This window comes from Plectropomus leopardus, chromosome 1 (genome assembly GCF_008729295.1).
Source record: "Plectropomus leopardus isolate mb chromosome 1, YSFRI_Pleo_2.0, whole genome shotgun sequence".
Classification (NCBI taxonomy): domain Eukaryota; kingdom Metazoa; phylum Chordata; class Actinopteri; order Perciformes; family Serranidae; genus Plectropomus; species Plectropomus leopardus.
In genome coordinates this window covers 31,386,925-31,409,850 of record NC_056463.1, presented here as the reverse complement: position 1 = coordinate 31,409,850, position 22,926 = coordinate 31,386,925, and the positions used below count along the sequence as shown (strand labels likewise).

The 22,926-nt window shown below is 40.8% G+C and overlaps 1 protein-coding gene across 1 annotated transcript in view; it reads right to left on the bottom strand.

Annotated features, from left to right (window-relative positions):
• Nucleotides 1-22,926, bottom strand: part of LOC121940967 (transcription initiation factor TFIID subunit 4-like) — a 103,440-nt gene that overhangs the window by 50,091 nt on the left and 30,423 nt on the right. The window contains exons 8-11 of the mRNA XM_042483653.1: nucleotides 21,960-22,074; nucleotides 12,955-13,124; nucleotides 6,396-6,526; nucleotides 772-897 (exon numbers count right to left, since the gene is read on the bottom strand). Coding sequence (XP_042339587.1) covers nucleotides 772-897; nucleotides 6,396-6,526; nucleotides 12,955-13,124; nucleotides 21,960-22,074 — 542 coding nt within the window. The remainder of the gene's footprint in view (nucleotides 1-771; nucleotides 898-6,395; nucleotides 6,527-12,954; nucleotides 13,125-21,959; nucleotides 22,075-22,926) is intronic.

Below are 22,926 nucleotides of genomic sequence, written 5' to 3'. Positions count from 1 at the left end.
CCTGATAACCGTGGACAACACATAGCAATCTGAGATAATTTGGAAAAGGAAATAATATGTATACAGTGCAAAAGTCTTTGGTACTAAATGGTTATTGCTTTAGTATATTTGTGTTGTTTCTAATATCTGTATCATGCAGTGCAGCCAGTATCATATGTCTTTTTTTTTTTTATTTGTGTTCAAAAGTTTAAATTAAACATCTAACTGTTCACGACTAATACAGTTTAATCCAAAGAAATCTCTGTTACTGCTGTTCGGAAAATGCAATACTTTTTGTGTGCAAAATTACTTTACATATTGTGATGTACATCGACAGTTTGAAAGAACAAAAGCATGCTGGCTCTGACACAGCTTTACTTTTTTTTTTTTTTTTAACTGATGCTCTGTTTCACCTGAGCTGTCAAGACTTGTGATAGAGGTATGTTTTGCAGTTTGTACATGGGTGTGTGTGTGTGTGTGTGTGTGTGTATGTGTGTGTGCTGCATGGAGCATGGAGGTTGCGTAGTGTACGAGCCCCCCCCCCTCGCTGTGTCCGGTGAGGAAGTGCCAGGACAGAGGAGCCCTGGGGCCAGGAGCCTGGGAGGACGCACGGAGGTCACTTCATCCACTGGTGTCACACTCTAATTCATCTGTCTGCACAGGAGCAACATGCACACACATACACACTGCAGTACACAAAAACACACTGTTGCATGGGGACATAACAGCTCTCTCTCTCACTCATACACACACGCGCACACACAGAAAGATGGTGAGGTGACAATAACTTACTTTAGCGGCTTTCAACAGGATCTCTCTCTCCTGCTCGTCCTTCCTCTGCTTCTCCATTCTCTCCAGCTGCTCGAAGAAGCGAAGCTGAGAGCGAACGTCTGCGGACTGCTCGTAACACTCATCATCCTGACAACGAGATAGAGAGAAAATCACTGGGACGGCAACGGTTGAAAAAAGCTTGGAGTCCAATTCAGTAGCTGCTTCTGAGGCTGTTGGTACAAATTTCAGAACCTCAGTGCAGCCCTCAGTCCATCTGTACATACAAACATATCTCAAAACCAAAAATCAGCTACTGTAAATAAAGCACTAAAACATCCTCTCCACCCAAGAGAATAGAGAATGGAAGTAGAATATCTATCGGACATCAATGACATAAAATAGCGAAACTTGAGACTTGAAGAGACCAAGTTTGCTAAGATGAGTCATGAACTGTCCACCATCTCTTCAATCTGTATGTAAAGCAAAAAGTTAGGGTCAACTTATAGATAAAACGGAGTAATTATTGTCATACCTCAACCATTTCAAAACCTCTGTAAATTGACTTAATTTCTTTCAAAATCATGGAAAGAAGACAATGACCAGCTTAAGAAAAACATTACCCCAAAATTTGTGAAAGAAAGTGAAATTAGCTAGATATTAGTATAAAAAAAATAATGAAAATAACCTGAAAATAGGCAAATAAAAAATAATAAAAATCAAAAAGTGGGAAAGTAAAAAAAAACAACAAGGAACTGACTTCAATAAAAAAAAAGTGCTTAAAAAATCTAATAATTCTGTAAAAAAGATCATTTTAAATAAGTAACATGTTATTACAAAATACAGACATGGTTTAAAAACATTTTTCTAAATCTCCTAATTTCTTGCAAAATGCAGGGCGTTTCATGTCAAGTTGCTCACTGACTCTTTCCTATGTTTTTGAAAGAAATTAAGCCAATTTGCTCAAGGTTCAAAGGTTTAAGTGCATGTAAAAGGCTTTTAAATGCAACAATAAAAGTGATGCCTATCTAGGTTTCAAAGGGTTAAAGTAGAAATAGACAAGTTTAGTGCTTTAACTATGCTATTCTCACTACTGGGTACAATCTCCCTGGAAAATGAAGGCTCAGTTTACAGCTTGATTTTCAGAAGTGCAGCCAACTACTGTGCAACCAAAACAGGATAATGGTATTGTTTCAGCTATTGGTAGCTGTCTTCAGTTCAGAGTTTGAGTGTAACTTCTTTGCAGTTACTGTCCTCAGTAGGAGGAATGGCATACAGCTGAACAACTGATGTAACTGTGGAAACTTTACTCAGCAAAAGAAAAAGAACTTCACTGATAGGACTTTAAGGAAAAGAGAAAGCCATCTGGTTGTCTTTGCAACAGCAGTGACAACAATAATACCATTGAGAAACAACAGGAAAGACCGTAAAAGTTATCTGTTTCCACTTCAAGGTTCTCACAATATTAATGAAAAAAAAATTGCAAAAGACTGATTGAATAATCAGCTCTGATAATATCACTCTTTTATAGTTACTGTTTTTTAATTGAATACAATATTTTTTTGTTTGATTCAATCATTCTCATTCTCTGCTCTGCCAGATTGCCCTGTGAATACCGCACAGGGCAATCTGGCAGAGCTCTAGGTGACTTCTTCAAATTTCCTTTTTTTGTATAGCCATCATAGCTCAATTTAAAATGATGACTTTTTTGTTAATTTGCTTGAAAAATGACCCAAACAAAAAGGAGTAAAGGATTATAAAATTGTCTATCATGTCTTTTGTCAACTGTGATTTTACAATGAATGCAAGTACTCATGCCATTTTCTGTTTTGACAATATGTAGAAAAACTGTCCTGCCAAAAAGACGAGGCACGGCATGAGACAGCTGCCAAAAAAATAGTCTAACAAGATGTGTGTGATCATAATGAAGCGCACTTGAGAAAATGTTTGAGTCGGTTAAGAGTGATAATAAATAAATAATTACACATATTGTGTGAGAAGATTTGAGAAGGTGATAACAAGTGTGAGCTTTCTGCTATTTTTGTATTTTAGCTGTTTTTAAGTTCTTAATTATTGTGCACTGGAAAAATTGAATACATTTTTTCTGATACAAAATGAATGAAACACTTTATTGTATGCATTGACTGTAATTGTGGTGAAAGCGCTTTTTGTGTCCTTGCCAATGACATAGTGGTAAAGCTGCCAAACAAAAAAAAACTAATTAGATTACCATCACAATTAAAATCGATTATAATATTACAATAAATAAGTAAAGCAATGCTTTACTGATAATAATTTTTTTAAAAAACATCTTCATTAACTACATTTGGTTAAACAGACTTTAAGACAGAGATCATCTGCAACACCAGCGGTCTGATCACACATCAACAGACCTGAACACACTAACTTTCTCTATTTAAAGACGAGGCTTCTCTTTGCACATGGCTCACCACCTCCCACTGGGGAAATGGAAAGGCAAGTGTAAAAACAACTTTTGTAGGTCATCAAAAGTTAATAGGATAATTGCTTATTTCACATGTTTGTGTGTGCATGTCTCCTATGCAGCTCTGTTTTCCTCTTGAACTTGATTTCTATATAACCCTCTTTTCCTGTCTGTGTGTGTGTGTGTGTGTGTCAAGTCTGCGTGTGTGTTTCCATGAGTGGATGAGAGACGCTGGGTGGCACAGAGCACAAAGACACATCAGAGGAGGCTCATCGCCAGCACCCCTCCACCCCCCCCTCCCCTCCCTCTCTCTCTCATCCAGCCTCCCTTCCTCTTTGTTGCAGCGCTGAGCCTGCACTCTTGCCGTAGCTCCTGCCGCCGCTGCCGAAGCCCGGTTGCTCTTTAAGGCCGCTTTGTCTTTTGGTCTTTTCTTTTTTTTTTTTCCGCTGATGTCAACAGAGTGGCTTCACAGAGCTCCCTGCCTCTCTCATGCACACACCTCATTTACAAAACCACAAAAAAGGAAACGAATAGAAGAAGAAGCACCAAACAAGATGGGGACAGCTAGCTGCAGCGATGCTCTTCCTCCCTCCTCCTCTTCCTCTCCTCTTGGTGTCAGGGAAAAACACATTTTCAAAGTTTCCCCCCAGTTCTCCCAACAACGGCAAGATTCAGGCTCGTAGTGGAGATGGATTTGCGCTTTAATGTACACCAATTAAATGCGGTTATATGGTTGCATTCAAGGGCTATGAGAGATAAAGTCACCAATAACGAGAAAAGCACGCAGGTGTACGCAGATGAGCACTTAGAAGTTCTTTAACACCTCAAGTTTTGGCTGACTAACTGAAAAGTCTGAGCTCTCCTGTTTATCAACTTAAAGGTAAAAAGACTTTTCATATTAACTTTTATGTGTTTATGTTGGTGGCACAGTCCCATTTTTGTCTGTGAGTGTATCAGATAAAAGTGCTTCTGTGTGTCTGTGTGGAACTGTAGGAGCCCATATATGAGTTTGTGTGTTTAGGTATGTGTGTGCTTTGACGTCCTGATGAAGTTTGTTTTTCAACTTGAGTGATTTAAAATCCCCCCCTGAGTTTTAAACCAATATTTACTGTATATTTCCCTAAATATATTTGCAATTTGACGTCATTTTGTTTGTTCTGTCCAATAGATCATATACGAGTATAACAATTTTCTAAATTTGATGAGGGTCATGTGGACAGCATATTCTGTTTAAATATTCCGAATAAGGACGAATTTAGCATTTTGCGTTTAAGACATGTGGGATATGCCTGTATTACTCTGGTTTTAGGAGCATTATCTCAGTATGTATACAGCCAATTCCGAGTATGCATCTCTGTTGGGGTTTTTACTGCAGTTTGAGACACATAGCCTCTTATCTGTTAACAGCTGACTCTGTGCGATGCCATGGATACGTTATACACAAACTAACTCACCAACAGTTCGCAAGGCTGTGGGTTAGAGATGTATGCAAAAGAAAACCCCACATTTTTGGGCAGAGGAAGAAACACGCCTGCTTTTAAATCAACTGGTTTTTGAATATGTGCAAATGCTGCAGCACAGACCTTTTTAGAAAGGTGAAGGAAGGAAAGAGGGAGTCCAACAAGTCTGCCACCATTAAGAAACTGTGAAAAAATTATATCCTGATGCAAAGAAGCAAAAAGACAAGTGGCTCCAGTTGTTCTACTTCTCCAGCGACATGCTAGGCCACATTAATTGGAGTATGCAGAGCTGCATGTAAACAGGACTTTTAGTGGAATATTAATTTTTATTAGTCATGTTAACAGCTTGGTAGGAATATTGTCTTTTTCTGAAAAAGGGCAAAAAAATGACTATTTTGTGCATGTAAACATACTTGATTTGCTGTTAATCCAAATAGAATGAAAGCTTTGGTGTGTTGTGACAATGTTCAAATAACCAGAGTTGTACCGTATGCTAGAAATGGATGTCATCTACCACTTAATGATACTTACTTGCTCTTCATGATACTTCATAATAATGTGGCAACGAACCAACAGATTTTGTGCAACAGAATAAGTATGTTGTCTTTTTCAGCAACAATTTTTCAGAATTTCAGAGTGTTTCAAGTGATAACAGCAAATTTGAACCGGAGTGTATAAAATAATGATCGTAGTTCCATTTTGAAACTATGAGTTTGGCTTTTTGGCCATTGCCTTGTTTTTTGGAACCAGAATTGACAGCCTTGCAGTCGCCCTGTCACTTAAGTGGCCCCACCCTTCAATATGCGTTACTTTGGGCCTTGATAAAATATAAAATGGGTGAATTATAGAAATATCCAGACATACCCTCTTAGAGTTAAAATACCTACAGAGAGCAAAACTGTTTTTTGTACCAGGCAGTAAACATGTTTATTTCAGCTGTAAAGTCAAAAGCCTCAAGTGGCCATAAGAGGAACTGCAGAGCTTGCCACTTGATTGGAACACCAGCTACACAGTTTATTCCACATTTTGCTGTCCTGTAATGCGCTGGCTTGCCCATTAGGAGCAACCTGGGGTTAAGGTCTTGCTTAAGAACACTTCAACATGTTGCTGGGGGGAGCTGGGAAACGAACCCCCAACCCTGCAGTTAATGAGCCATAGCTGCCCAAAGTAGTACATGCCGCAGAGAGGAAGGGATGCTGATTGGCTGCAGTGAATGCAAGGCCATTAATCATAAAGTTCAATAACACACTGTATGACTTTATCCTGCCCACAGATGCTTGCAGACTGAATATTAGTTTTTCCCTGTGTAGGCTGTATGTTAGCCAGTAGGCTGAGCAGCTTTAAAAAAAATGTGGCAGGCAATGTTAAAGTTACAGCAATTAGCCTTAAAAATGACTGAATGGCTCCAACAGACCAGATAAAAATTACACAAAAAAATGAAGTATCTTTCTAAATGAAATATGCCATTGCTTGATTAAGATCTTTTTTTTTTAAAAAAAAAAAAGCCTGTTTCTCTTCAATTGTTGGTTGCCCAGCAGTCTGTTTAGCTGCTCCTGGACACAATAGTTACAATTATCAAGATAAAGGAAATTCAGGTGTTTTTTTTAAACATCATCTGTGATAGAATTGTCTACTGTCCCATCCGTAGACTCAAACCAGCTCTAGACATCTCTACTTTGCATGTGTGTGTGTGTGTGTGTGTGTGTGTGTGAGTGTGTGTGTATTTCTGTTTGCGTTCTACCTACCTTACAAGAGTCCAGTCGGTGTTGTGCGATGGCAGAAACCTTTTCGACCACAGTTCGAAGTCGAGACTGTGTGGCGTGCGAGATGAATGTCACTGCCTCCATAGGGACCTCCGTGACTCCAAACTTCTTTGCTGTGAAGAATACACACACACATACACAAACATATTCAGGACACTTTTGCAATCAGAATAATATTAATATCAATTCGACACCCCTTTTGTTCAACAGCTAGTTAGTATCTTTGCTTCTCATAATTAAAAGCAGATTTCTCTTTCACCTCACCTCACTCTGTCGCCATTAAAATGTTGATCCTCCACTTAACCACCTGGGAGTTTTACAATATAGCTTTTATTCATTCAAATTTACTAAAGAGATAAATAGGGACTATCATCACTTCACTCTCCCACTATCTGCCGTTTCAAGAAAAACAACAGCTAAGCAGGTAGAGGGTAATTGTTTCACACACCAACAGAAAATCATTCTCCACTCAAATACACAAACACACCTACTGTACTCTCACACACATTCACACAGAAAAACTGTCTGGATTAGTACATGCAATTAACTCCCAGAAATAGGACTCATCACACGGAAAAGTTAATTTGTTTCACAGTCTTAGTGCAAATTCCAGAGTGGCTTTACTAGCTAAGCTCCTTCGAGTGTGTAAACGACATTGACCATCTCTTTTCATAGGAGCAGGATAATTTAGTTTCCTTGGAGCAAAACTCATCTGAAGTCATAACAAAAGAGAGGAGGACAGACTTTGGTAGGGTTACTATCTGTTTCCAACTTCCTTTTAAATTATTCCATTACCATAATTTTCTCTCTGGCACCCTTTTAAGTAAACCACACCAATTATTTAAATCAGCTGAACAATACATATACTCCTCATCCGCTCAAGCTTTGAAATGGATGGAGGGAGCCCTGTTAGCCTTATAATTACAGTGGCAATACATGTGGCAATGTCACAAGGTCAAAGCAAAACACTAATAGGCTTCTGCTTCCTGAAAAATAAGATCTTTCAGAGACATTAATATTTCAGAGAAAGTTTAAGAGACTTAGCCAGAGAGCCACATTTCTCTGAGGCAAAAACATATTCTTGAACTTGTACTGATACAAATCACTATTATTCACCAAGAAAAAAAGGACGTATAACACAGCTAGAAACAGACTAATGAACTGGACAGCTTGAATATTTCGCTTATTCTCAGCAAGACAGAAATCATAACAGGAATAACCTGCACTACAGAATTTAACATCTCAGTTGGTTGGACACTGTTTTTCCATGCAACTGGTATGGCTCTAGGGACTGCAACGTCAGTCTGTGGGTTAGTTTGTCCACTTTGGTCCAGACTGAACTACCTCAGCAATTACTGGATGGAATTTCATATCCATGGTTTCCAGACAATATATTTTAATGAATTTGGGAAATCCCATGACATCTCCTCTATGGCATCACCACGAGTTTCACATTTGCAGTTCTTGGTGAAATCTCTCAAAAAATTTTGCCATGAAATTTGGACATTCATGTTCCCCTTCAGAATAAACTGCCACATGAATGACACCATGACTTTTTATCCAGCAGCAAAAAAAAAAAATGTGTTTGGCTTTTTGAGAAAACACCTGCAAAACAAAGCTACATTCATAAGCCTTGACTGCACTTTGTGTTTGGTACTAATAAGTAAATATTAGTGTGTTTTAGTGTGTTAACATGCTGAATTAAAACAGGCCTTTCATCTATTATCTGTAAACACTTATTTTATTCAGGGTCACAATCACACACGGGGGCAGCGTTATATGAGCGTTATTTGGTGCCGTATGAAAAAGCAATGCAATAATGAAAGGTCTTCATTGCTCCCCATCACAAGATCTCTGTGTAAAAAGGGGTTCATAGACAGACATCCATTCACACTACCATTCATACCCACAGGCAATTTAGTCACCAATTCACCTAACCTGCATGTCTCTGGACTACAGGAGGAAGCCGGAGAACCTGCAGAAAACCCACACGAGCACAGGCAGAACATGCCAACTCAACACAGAATTGCCCCAAGCCTGAGTTGGAACCTGGCACCTTCAAACTAAGATAATGAACATGGTATTCATTATACTGTTAAACATTAGCATGGTAACATTGTCATTGTAAGTATGTTAGCATGCTGATGTTAGCATTTAGCTCAAAGCAGCACTGTGCCTAAATACAGTCTGACAGAGCTGCTAGTGTGGCGCCTGTATGTTTGAGATCTGCCATCAGACGTTAAGATAAGATTATATTCATCTTTATGATTCCACTTTGAAGAAATATAAAGACACAATATACTTTAAGATTGCAGGAGGAGCTCACCCAGGCAGTGCATTTTCACTGATTAATGAATGCACATGTGGAAGGCCTTGGCATATTAAAAAACCCAATGTAATATAGAGATCTGCATGCCCATCCTCCATTTAACATATATGTCAACATATTCCTTTTTACATGTGGAGTTGTAGATATTAAGTCTTATCTTATCAAGATAACACTTCTTAGAAGATATCTGTAATGTTTTGATTTATCAGGTAGGAGATACATAAACAGAGAATAATAGGGTTGATGACAGATTATATTTTTTAGTTTTTCTGTGTGACAAAATTGTGTTTACACTACACATTCTGATGCCATTGCAGTCTGCTCATCACTTTAAACGCAACAGACAACCTCAAGAAATCCAACACAGAGTCACAATCTGCATTGAGGCCTGGTAACTTGAATATTTATTTAGTATAGAACTGAATGGTATCCATAGCAACAAGGGTCCCCCTAAAAGGTAGCTTGCGGTGAACATGGAAAAGGTCCTGAATGACCCAACTATACACGTTTGTGTCTATAATACCTGCAACTGTGCGATTATTTCTCTTCTCTACCCAAAAGCACAAAATACCCCAAGATCCTGAGATACCTAAACTCCTCTTTGAGCTGCTGAGGGGGAGCCTCACCTAAACTGAGCAATTCACCTTTTTTTTGGAGGTTAACCCTGATCTCAAACTTGCACGTGCTGATCTTCATCCTGATCAGGACAAACTCAGCTTGTTACAGTCGACACAAGCGTCAAATGTACTGCCAAACGGGAACAAATGGCTCAGAAAAGCAGCCACTGGCAACAACCTTTGCTAATGCTGGGGAAAATATTTCTGACATCCATGCGACGTTTCAGATGTGTCTACCTTGGGTGCATTCGTAAATACAATCGGACGCTCTACACTCACATGAGAGCGCTGTTGTTCCAAGAAACACTATGTTCTATTTCTACATGAATTTACGAACCATTAAGTTGATGACACATTCCCTCTGCTTGGTGCTCTGCTGCTCCGAGAGTGTGGTGCTCTGAATAACAGAACAGTACGTTTCAACAACGATCCATAGTTATGAACGGTAAAGTGTGTGCACTCTGGTGTTCCAAGTGAGTACTTCCTAAAACACCCGTAGACAGATTAACAATATAAGACATGATTTTTTTTGTGTTTTTGTTTAAGGGGTTTATGCATGAATTGATTCATCTTAACATGTCAACAGGAACTGAATTTAAGTAAAATAAAAAAAATAATCAAAAAAAGGAGGGGAAAAAAAAACGTACTGTCAGAGGGATTAAAAATTAATACACAAATTATGTTGAGTTCCTACTGTGTCTTAGTAATACTAATGTAATCTATGAGTAGATGCCACAGCATGCCATGGGAAAAAAAGAAAAACTGTATCCAGAGCTGCTTGCAATTTGATTATTTAGTGCCAGTGTCTGTTCAAATGATGATTTACTCTCAAACAAGCTCCAGCAGCAAACACCAGCGTCGAGCAAAGTTGAGACCTAAGTGACAGCATCATTCCCCGGCTGTCATGTGCTATTAAGATACTGTAGTTTAACAGCTGTACTGGTAATTAAAATATCAGCTGATTATGCACAAATTAGAAACCCAGAGAGCAGACACATTGTTTAATGTTTAAACACCTTCTGATATTTCTGACAAAGAGAGAGATATCAGAGCTCATATCTTACAGATAAAGGGCTGATATGCTTGTGTTGACCTGCGTGTTCAACAGTAGGAGGTCACGCTAGCTTCGTGGTAAAACTGACAAAATGAGAGCGTGGCATGAGGTACTAACTTTGTTTTAAGTTATGTTTGAGAAGACTTTGGAATGAACCATTTACTCGAGTCAATTCTATTCATTCTGTTCAACCATAAGACTGTGTAATCAAGGTATATTTGAGAATGATACTGACTTACAGGAGCTATTTGCAACATTAGGAGCATATCTGTGATTCAGAGACTGAGCGGGGATTGTCTGCAAACAGTTCTTAACCCTCTGAAACCTGGATCATCTTATGCTGTGTTCAGATGCCTTTCACATGCTATCTGACCCTAGGTGGACACAGGCCCTAAGTGCAGTGCAGAGCGATGACGATTAGCCAGTGGGATGCAAGTACGGGAACTCACATGCACATGTGACTGTCTACCACAACATCGACAGAGGCGCTGGGATTACAACACTCACAGGTAGTGAGTTCAGGACACCTTTAATCTGCTATATCTTTGTATAGTAAATAGTTGTTTGCTGCTATATTCATGTTCTGAACTTTACACACATCTCCTTTAATAATCCAGGCCCAGTGCACTAATTATTTTAATATATTATCAGGTCTTAAAATCTGATCAGTTTAAGACATTTTCAGTCGTTATGATAACCTGTATATACCCTGACATGTGTGCCAGTGTTGCATATGTGCTCTGTGTATCAACGTCAGATCGGTCTTCTTGTGTCTGTTCACATGTGTAAGTTCATGTGATAAGCCTATGTGGGTGCGTGTGTGTGTGTGTGTGTGTGTGTGTGTACCTTCAAAGAATCAGTGGACTATCATTACTTTGAGGAGCTTTTCTAGAGAGCTCCAGCTGTGCCTGTGTTCTGGTTCCTGATATGGGGGGGTGGAGTGCTGTTTTGCAGCTTTAGAAATGATACCCCCCCTCTCTCCTCAGCTCAAGGACCAGCCTGAAGAGTTGTGAGGGGAAGGCGAGAGAGGTTTGGGGAGAGGAGGGCGGCACAAGTGTTTGTTTGGAGGGGATAAATAAGAGAGGAGAGGAAACGAGACACAGAGAGACATAAAGAGGGAAATAAAGCAGGGGATAGAAAGAGGCAGCTAACATCCTCTCATGGAATCAGTATTCAAAAAAGAAAAAAAGAAATAAAGGGGGGGGAATCAGGACACCTCCTCTGATTTAAAAATAAAAAGTAACAAAGAAAAGAATGACGCTGGAATCCCTTGTTTTGTGAGGGCAATCAGAGGGCAGAAGAGGTCACAGTGAAGTTTTAATGGGATGTTCAGCAATGAATGAGAAGGCTGAGCAGAGTCGGACTCTGTGCTTGTACAGTACAGAGGTGCACCCAGGGCTGTCTGATTGAGTGGAGCTGGCAGGCCAGGGGAGCCTCCCTCGGACTGCTGTCAGCTGAGAGCGCAGAGAGGCCAATCACTGACACAACAAAGCTGCATAAGTGCCACTTCCTCAGCAGGGGGCGCCCTAGCCTCCTGCCCTGTATCATGCTGCGTGCCCCCCCTGAGGAAAGATTTGTATTTTTAAACAACCCCTCTGCCCCCAGGTGACTCGATAACAACCATGCCAAGAGTCCACGTGACGAAACATGACCCGCAGGCCTCCGTGCTACACTACAGATACTTTAATTGAGATAAAACAAGATGAGGGCGCTAGACTCTCCGTCACGTGAAATTATGCTGTGTGTTTTTTGATCTGATGCACAGAAGCAAGATGCTAGGCGCAGTTTTATTTTGAGTAATAACGCTCATTATACTTTTTCACAGGTCTCCCCGTGCAGCCAGAGCCTAAAGTATATTTCAAGCAATAAAATTGACTGCCGGTAGCAAAAAGAGGTAATGAAGACCCTATCACTCTTGTGTGATGCTGCAAACAAACCAAGACCTCTCCGCCTGTATCGATTAGCACACGCAATACTGTGTGCCGTCAGAGTGTCAAGATCCACTAAAAAGAGAGAAAGAATCAAAATCTCACTGCCAAGTCTCATTCCTCTAAACTCTGTTCCTTTAGTCCAGAGGACAATCTGACAGCCAGCCTTCAAAAGACAAACCCATAAAGTATTTATGTGTGTGCCCGGGGTCCAGTGAGTTCAGACAGCCACTGAAGAATTCATTAAAGGAGGTGAAAGAATTGTTAAGTGTATCAAATTTAAACCGAGGCCAAACAAGAAAAGGCTCAGACTGAACCACTGAAGGAGAGAAAATCAAAACTGTCTTTAGTGATGACACTATAAATACAGAAACAACATGTTCCGAACACAAAAGACAACAGTTAGCGATTACATCAGCGCTTCAGCCTGGATTTTCAGCTTTGGGTTTGTTGTTTAGAGTAGAAGGACGGGGGGGTGCATTTTTCCTGCTGCTATAAAAACCGCTTGATTTCTGAGAGGCCAGCATTCCCCAACTGCAGCTACAAACATTTAAGAGTTATATGTTTCTACATCTATTCATTGCTACATTGCAAGAAGGTGCACTTATCTTACCTGTTTCCAGAATTCGTCGATGGAGCAGTCCCGGATGGAGAAAGGCCTCGTCTTTGCATGAGCGGATCTGCGTTCCCACTAGTTCAGAGTTGGTGGCGAGTATTCTTGCGCTCTCCTCATTCAAGTTCACCCCGGCCATGGAGGCAACGTCATTGATGTCATCATCATCCCTGCAACATGAGAGATAGAAGATTAGCAAAGAACATAACAATGGAAAACATTAACTTCTAACTTAACATCAACTACTGATCTCATTTGCAATAGTATTAAGGAAGTTAAGCACTGCTGGAAACGTGGGGTTTTTTTTCCTAAAACCGGTCTGTCAATGCAGTAGAAATCACACAAATACTTTTTAAATTGTTGCTACGCGACCAGGAAAAACAAAGAAGAAGGGCTGTGGCATTCACTTTTGCTCAAGAGGTAGAAAACCTAACCACTACAAGAACGCACTGGGCCAATTAACCACTCCTGCTGGGGGGTGATATGGTACAAGATTGTCCATTTTGACCACAGACTGTTCATGTAGATGGACGATGTGTCTCCACTTTCTCCTTCCGTATAAAATTGAAGCCAAAAATATCCCTGATACGGCTACTGCCATCTTGCATTGGTGACATTATTTGAATCAGAAGCTGTGCACTAGAAATCTCTGCAATATCGAGTTCCTGCCAATACACCCATCCGACCAATCACAAGCAGCGCCAATGATAGGGAGCACACCAACTGGCACACAAAGCTGTCAATCAAATCAAATACTTTATATAGCATGAAATAACTAATTAAACACTTGAAAAAAATATCAGTGTGATGAGAACTACCTAAAATAAACATTCTTTTGTGTGTGCTTTGAGGTTTTAGTTTGGCCCATGTGGCTTCACTTTTAGCATGCTGTCATGGATGTATGTATACATATAGTCCGGTGTATAGTATGGTTTGGAGGAGACATTATGGCTGTCAGACGGTTACAGTCTTGTATTACAGTCAAATGGTAAGCTAAAATATGTTTGTGAAACTATTTTAGGTGAGAAATAGGCAATACAGTAACAGAATCTTGGTTCATATTTGATCGCACTGTCTAGTTTTACAGTTTGATCTAATTTTTTTCAGCCTCCATTTTTACAATACAAAAAAAACAGTACTGCACCTATTTTATGTTCACAAATTCTTATATTACAGCCAGACAGGGCACTAAAATATGTTTCTGAAGACATTTCAGGAGAGACAAAGGTGACACAGTAACAGAATCTTGGTTTATATTTACTCAGCACTGCCTAGTTTTGCAGTTTGATCTGAGTTTGGTCTGAGTTTGAGAGAAAGAGAGGATTGTCTCTCTTTCTCTCTCAATTTGCCTTTCTACTCTTTTTATGGTGGTGGGGATATGAAAATGCAAAAGTACAACCTGTAGTTTAAGCAAGAGCCCTAGAACCAGCAAAAATCTGTAGCTTGAGCTAATAGATGAGCAGGGAGATCTTGGCACTGGTAGGATGGAGGGAATTTCATCTACACATACTGACTACATTCTTTTGATACAAAGCCGGTTAAAAATGTACAAAGTATTCCTTTAGAAGATGCATTGATGATGAGGATTCAAATTTGGCAGATATTGATTAGGTAAACAAATATTTTATACCGTCTAAATGTAGGTGGGAAATTTGAAGAAGCGTGACAATTCACAACAGACATACCGTAAAGTTACAAGGTATTTCAGGTTAAACTAAAGTTACTAAAGTCAGTGAAGGTTGCACACTGATTCGGGCGCCCGGATGGCACAAGGGAAAGGCCCACTTGGGAAGCTGTCTTTAGAGATTGTGTTCTTGTCTCAGCATTAGCGACTCCTACTGGTTGGGTTATCTACACTGTCTTCTCCTTCAGGGAGAAATGATCTTCACAAAATGTAAGAAAAAAGAAAAAAAATCCTAAAGAGAGAAGGCACAATGCTGCTTCATCCATTACGGAAAAAGAATCCCGTTTGGGCATAGAGGAAAAGCCTCTCACACAAACCCTTACTTAATATCAGTATTCATGTCCTCACATTATCAAAATATATTCCTGCTTTTATTCATGAGTATTTCTTTGGATGACAATATGCATTCGTTTTGTTACAGAGCGCTATGCTTTGGTCATAATGGCACAGAATTCCCATTGCAGGGTCTATTTGTGTCGGCGCTCTGTGAGGCAGGGAGATGAAGAGCGTTTGGACGGAGTTTAGCTCGGTAAGGATGCTCCTGAGGATTGGCACGGAGCTGTGATGAATCTGGCCATATACTAATGTCAACAAAACCCTATTTGCACACTGCTTTGCCGCACTTTGCTTTGTATATTCTTGATGCACTGGTCGTTTCTCACAGGCACAATGCTGACTTCACACTGTTTACACGTTATTATTTATTAGCAGAGACATAGAGGAGGGTAAACATGCAGAATTTGTGTTTGGGTCATTGCTTTTGACAGTAAATGAGGTCCCCACATCCTTTCAAGGCTTTAACTTTCTCTGCAAGTTGTCACTGAAACAAATTCCCCTACAATTATTGTACTTGGCAAGTAATGATTGTGATTCTGGCCTGAATTAGCTGAGCGGTGACGTGTTGTGCTTACAGGACTGGCCCAGAGCGAGCAGTGGATTTTCTGAGTGGCTTTGACGGAGGGAACAAAGAACCACAGAACACACACAGAGTGGCCTCTCGCCACTCACTGGCTCACCTCCACAGTCATTTATGTTCATGCCACTGATGTTGGTTGCGACAGAGCTTGTGTTGCTGTGCTTTTGTGTATGCATGTGTGTGCAGTGCGGGGCACCAAGTTCTTTCGGGCACCCGAGCGTGGGCACACGCCTTCAGCCAACTCCACCCCACCGAGGCCCTCCTGCTCCGTGGTGCGGCCACAGAGAGGCGATATGAAACTTGACACCACGGCGGGAGGTTGACAAAGACGATTAGAGCATCTCCCTGAACCCCACACACCTCTACCTTCCCTCCTCTCTTCCTCCTCTTCAACAACACTCTAATTATGCCTTTACAGAGAGGATCTACACAACAACACAAACATGGATACATGGGATTATACCCTGTTGCTGCACCTCATTCTGTGCACCTTTCTTCATCACGTCCTCATAGATAACTTGAACTGTCCGGAATAGAAACATGCCTGAGGCCATGTTCACTCAGAGAAGGAGGAAACGCTGCTACCTCCTCAGCTTAAAACTACACATGCAGTCAGATTAAATGTACCAGTACGGTAGATGACCTTGTCATGATCACATGTTTAGCAACAACAAATGAAACACACTGTGGACAAATGCACGACTATACAAAATGAAAATGCTTTACAGTATATATATCTTTTTGGAAAAATCTATAAGCGAGGTATCTAGAAATCTGAGTTTGGCTGAAAAAGCACAACAGGTTAGATTAGATCAGTGGTTCCTGACTGGTGGGTCACGGCCCAAAAGTGGGTCGCGGGTTCAGTCTAAATAGACAGCGAGTGACTTGAGAACGTTTGAAGTTTGTAAAAAAACACGTTTCTTTAAGTACAGTAAATTTCAGTGACAGAACTTTTATTCTAAAGTGCTGTTTGCTGCTGGACAGTCAGCAGAGTTTTTTTTCTGAGTACAGAAACTATTTGACTGCTCTATTTAATGCTTTTTATGTACTCTGTATGTACACCTTTATATTCAAAGTATGAAAAACTTGTCACTCAGCATCCAATCCCTTGCCACCCGGCAGACCACCAGCTGTAAATTGAGCATCACCAATTTAGCACAAATCGTATGCTGAGCTGATATAGTATTATTATTATTATTATATATAATAAATAATATATATAAAAATAAATTATAAGATATATATATATAATATATAAATATAATATAAAAAAAAAAAAAAAAAAAAAAAAAAAAAAAAAAAAAAAATAAAACACAAACATGAATTTAGAATTTTGTTCTGTGGCTTCTAGTGATCTAGTTCATTTACAAATAACCCTAATGAAATAGAAAAGAAACTACATGAAGCCATCACAGTCGTCTTCTTTTGCCCTTGTGCTTTAATTTGGCTCAATCCCTGTGATGAAAGTAGGTGTTGATCATTTTCACTAGTCAGAACTGACAGAACAAATATTGCTGATGCTAGGGATGCACAATAGTGGATTTTATGCTGATATTCGATATGCCGATATGAAAACAACTCATTTGGCAGATAGTGATACCAATACATCCACTTTTATTCCCACCTAATTTTAGAGATAATCAAGTCTCATCTGTAGTTTCATCTGTATAATTTATCATTATATTATGCATTCTCTTATTGGAATGTCCCACCAGCAGATAGAGACATAAAAAAACATGCTTTTTAATGTATGTGATATTCAATCATTGTGCAAAATAAGGAAAAATACTTTGATGTTTTGTATCTGTTCACTTTGACAATTAAAAATACTGGTTTGCGATATCGTCAGAAATTAGCATGTTTGCCGATTCCTGTATTTAATTTTAAAGACCATATCTGTAGATATCAATGACGTGCCAATATTATTGTGCATCCTTGGTTGATGAACAATAATCTACATGTAATCTAATAGGTAGCAATAAAAAAATGTCAGTAGTAATACAGGGCAGGGAGATTACTACGCTGCATGGCTAAGTAAAGCATAACCAGTATCCAAGAACACTTGAAATATTTTGAGTGTATGATATCTCTTTTTCTCAAATGGTCTGATTTCTGGCTATTTGGGATCACTGGGGTTCAAATCAAATGAGAATGCCAAAGACAGGTCTGACATTAAAAGGAGAGGATGAAATATGAAATGCAAAATATTCCCGACTACACCTCTGCTGCTAATAAAGCAGAGATGTAATTAGCTTCCACAGAAGCTAAAGAGCAGCCTCTCCGTTATTGGTTTGGGTTGGCTCGGGGACATGGAGCCCGCGGTCACATGAATACATATGCATGTCGTTTTCATATCAAGCTTGTGTGTTTCAGAGAGGGCACGCCATAGGTGGTGGTGGGAGGGATGCCATTTAGAGGCTCTGTGTTTGAGTGTGCGGGTAAATGGGGGTGCATCCAGATCTCCAACACCTCCCCCTTCCACCATCATCTCCAACCCCCCACTCCTGAGGATAAAGGTCCCTGTGCTCAGGCAGGGGGCCCCTGATTGATCCCTGTGACTAACGCTCAGGCCATGCAGGCTTGTTGTGCCCACACTGAGAGACACGGACCACTGGGAGCAGGCAGGGATTCACTGGGCAGCTAATATGTTCATGATCCAATGGATGACAGCACTGGTGGCACAAGAGGGGCCAATAAACCCAGCAACAAACACTGCTGGATGTTAATAAGTAACTGTTATTAATTCAACCGACCACCCAAGCTGCCATTGTTCACGAGCAACCAGAATGAGCATTATGTAGATGACGTTTTGATGAAGGTGTATGCCAAAATACTTTTGTTTGATGTGGCTGTCAATAAAAACAAATTAGCATTACAGACTTTCCTATTCTTCATTTAAGCGCTTTGGGGTGCCACCATTTTGCTCATGGATTTTTTTTGGAGCAACTTTATAGTGGCAAAGCACCCACTTTGAACATAATCTAATCTTGTGGCTGCTGTGTCTCCAAATCTCTGTATCAACAATTTTTGGGAGGTCACTTTTAACTTCTAATTGAGTCAAATGTATTTATAAAGCCTTTTTAGCGAAATAGGCACATCACATAGCAATTTACAGAGCAACAAAGGATGTAACCACAAAGGCAGAATGAACCCGCTTTGCTGGTAAATGACGGAAAAGAGCTGGTGGACTTTTAAATCCGCTGGCAACAGTGCCTGGTGAACAAAAACTTTTGTTCATCTTGTGTATCTGTGTGTGTCTTTCCTATGTTTGTGTGTTTATGCGCACTGAAATGGTCCACCATGTAGGACAGGGTTGGATGTGAGGGGCTGAGGCTGAGCTCGGAGGTTGGCAGAGGGCTGAGGGCCTCGGCTGGCTCGCCTGTGATTACAGCGGATGTTGAGTGTTTACAGAGAGATGAGGAGGGGAGGGGGGGGGGTGCACAGAGACAGCTGCTTTCACTCTGTACTGTAAACTACACACACACACACACACACACACACACACACACACAAACACACACAAGCACTTACACAGAAGGCTGTAGCTGCACTGGAAACCCCACAAGCCCTGCAGTGTGTATGTGTGTGTTTGTGCTACAGCTGGCCCGCTGGGACCAGTGGCTCAGAGTGACAGCCATACACACACATCAGACCCCCGACTACAGCTGAATACGGTGCAGGCTGGATGGATGGATGAGAGGCTGGTGGATGCTGACTGACCACACCGACCGAGATCAGTGGATTTTGTTTTCTTTCTGCACGATCACTTTCACACTTTTATGTTTGTTCCTCCCTTATGTTAAGCAGTAGCTTATTAGTAAGTACTTCGTAAAATCTTGTCAGAATCACTTAAATTGATAAGTTATACCTGACTTGATCATATGATGCCAATGGCACAATAAAAGAATCAACAGGTTTTTTGAACAACTTCTAAAGCAAATATAACTTCAATTTTTCTTTTCTATTGTGATTTAGAGGAAACACAGCCGCCAACTCTGTTCACAGGTCAAGTCATTATGTTCATGTTGCAGGTTTCTGTGTGTGAAGACACAAAGGCATCCAACAGATCGCTTTGTACCAGCAGGCTCTGTTCCAACACGTTTATGTCCTCAGGTAAGACAGACAACAGCAAACAATAAACAGTGAGTGAGACTGAGAGGTTTCAGACGACAGTAACCAACTAAGGTCCAGCTGAAACCTAAAAAAAAAAAGAGTTTAAAGGGGAACTACGCCCATTCTCAAAATTCATACACGTTTTTCCTATGGTCGTAGACAATCCAAAAATATTAGTCAACATGAACAACTCCCTTGCATATCCAAAAAAAAAACCAGCTGCTAAAACTGAAATTTGTGACATCATGGAGAATAAAGTCTGGAGCTGCTCCATAGACAATAAATAGTAAGAGATGTTCTTGATGACTGAGAGCACCCAGGCGAATGTTCTGAGTATATAGGCACATCTTCTGTTTCAGAACCGAGAATACAGCATTGGAACAAAGCTCATTTGTGTATTTAAAAAAAGAAAGAAAGAAAACAATCTTTCTGTGGGTCCACAAAATCAGACTTCTATTCACACCCCTTTTTTTGGGACTCCTGAACAGTTCTGTTCATGAGTCTTGGCACCTTGGTGCTATCTAGTAAACCAGCCCATGTTTCCTCCAGTTTTGAGTGGAAGCATTGTCATCAAGGATGTATCGGAGGGCAATGCACAATGGCAGTAAACAACAGAAGTAAAACTGCAGAGTACATTGATTACCTGCAGACTTTTGGTCAGTTATTAAAGATATTTTTTTTTGTTTGTTTTTTACCCAAAAAACAAAGCAACTGTAGAATGTAGAATACGATGCGATTCACACTTTTGGTAAAGGAAAACCTGCTATTTGTTGGTTCCAGCCAATTTAATATTGGTCAAAATGCTATCAACGGTTCAAATTTTGGTGCAGGAACTACACCATCATGGTAGAAAAAGAGGTATCATTTGTCTGTTGAGCAGCTCCAGACTTTATACCTTTTGACATCACAAATTTAGACTTCCTCTCTGGTTTCTGGCTTTGAGAGAGAGCAGCTCGTGTTTTCCGAGGCCATAGAAATAACATGGTGGAATTTAAATTTAGGTGATGTTCCTCTTTAATTTAAACTGTTTTCAGAACACTCTAAGAATAAAGGCAATAGTGGCCTCGTAGTTAATTAAAATGTGAGTCAAGGAAGTTTAGCAAGAGCGTGTTGTCACAAGAAAACATACTACATGCATGTAGGGACAAACACATAGGCAGAGGAAAGAATGCTGTTTAGGAAACATTGTGTAGCTTGTTTAACATAAGTGCAGACCAGGCAGATTATCACCTGACCTGGATAAAAGGAAAGTATGCTTCAAAATGTCAGTGACATGCTTCTTCCGTGACAGCTGTGCTGTAAGTTATTGGGCTTATGTTGAAACCAGTGTGTTTGTGTGTAGAGGGCTACTGTGATCACCGCTGGGGGAAAAAGGTCGTCAGTAACAAGCGAGCCTGACAGCTTAATTACCAACGCAGCTAAAGATTTATTGGTTTATCAATCAGACCCTCGGGCACTGCCTTTCCCCTCAGGAGACGGGAGCCATTACCATGAACCCGTTGGCCCATGTGACCCAGACTCCTGTTGCCCCGGCCCGGTCACACCAGGGCAGTCCTAAAACCCCCTCCTGCTTCTGCCAATACACGCATACACACATCTGATACATAAACGATATTCTCAGATCTTTAGGATATACACATATGTTCATGTGCACCCAAGCACGGACGCAAACACAAACAAACACAGAGAAACAGAGGCAAACATACAATCACTATATGCTGCACACACACAAGGACAAACACAAACACGCAAAGACTCGCACAAAACATGAACCACAAAGGCCAGCATGTGGGCGATGAACCTTTTATGTTTTGAGACAAAAGCCCAGCTGAAGCATAGACGAGACCAGAGAGAGAGAGGGAGAGCAAAGCTTGGGGCTAAATACCGTATGTTTGACTTAACCAAGAGGTATTTTCAGAACCGCATCCAGAAATTCCAACCATCTGGACACAATTACCTTATTTCTAAATTAAGATGTAGCTCATTTGTAATTCTGCCGATGAGTTGTGACACTGACACAAGGAGGGCGATAGCGAGGGGTGATCTATTGGCTGGCACCGTGTTGCTATGTGGTGGGCGCAGAGAGAGAGCGAGAGAAAAGGACCACCGATCAACCAGCCAGGCAGCCGGGGCAGGCAGGCGACCAGGTGGCTAGGAAGGCAACTGGGATAAACACTCATAGCTTTAGCTGAGAGTGTAGCCTGTAGTCATGGGAAGGCATCTTAGTGAAATGCTGCCCCCATGTGACAGCAGCCAAGAACAACAGTTGGTCTCCTGGCGAAAGAGTTGTACCTGAAAGAACCTCCTCCGGGGTCGTTGAGCTTGTTTTTCTGATTCCCAGAGATCTGAACAGCCAGGCCCACGGGACCTTTGCCTGCTTGGATGATGCCTCCCTTCCCCATCGTGCCTGTTAAGAAAAGGGGGATAAAAAGGAAACACTAAACAAAACAGTAAAAGGAGTAATGTCATCATTGAAATGTCCCCTTCTATCTGCGTCAAATATCCTCCTGTCTAACGACTACCTTCAACTGTCTCTGTCATCCTAGGGGTAGATGGAGCGGGGAGGGGGGAGCGGTACTGTCGCTCTCCCCAGGTTGGTGCGGAGAGCGTCACTCTGTCAATATCACTGCGCTTCACCGGCTCTCCTTACACTCCTAAACCGCATCCTGCTCCGAGACACGTTTTCCAGAGAGGCACAAGGACTGCCAGAGTGAATTTAAACTTGATTTTAACAGGCATGTTCCTAGCCAAGAGGCACAGAAAAGTATTTTTAGAACTATCCCCGCATTCCAATTTATGGGCATAAAACAACCTACAGATCTTTCACTGCAGGCAATCTTGGGGAAGGGGGCAGATCAAATTTGTATGCACCTCCAATCGCACACACACATACACACACACAGGCAAAAAAACCAGGTACAAACACGTACACACATTACACACACCACCTGAGAGCACACGGCTCTCTTAGGGGAGCGTTACGCCCGGTTGGTGTTGGGGCGATATTTGTGGGCTTCTGTGGGAAGAGTGTTTGTGAATCAGTGTGAGTAAGCAGCGCAAATGTTTGAGAAGGCTTTATAACCAGACAGGAAAAAAAACACACACACACCTGTTCTCTCTGTGGCTCCTGCCTGTTTACACATCTCCCAGCCTACTGAGAGAACATTTAGGGTTTCACTAATGGCTATCTTTGTTTAACCTATTTCGCTGGTTCTTTATTTAACCAGAAGGTCAAGCTGAGTTTGAACATCTTGAAATA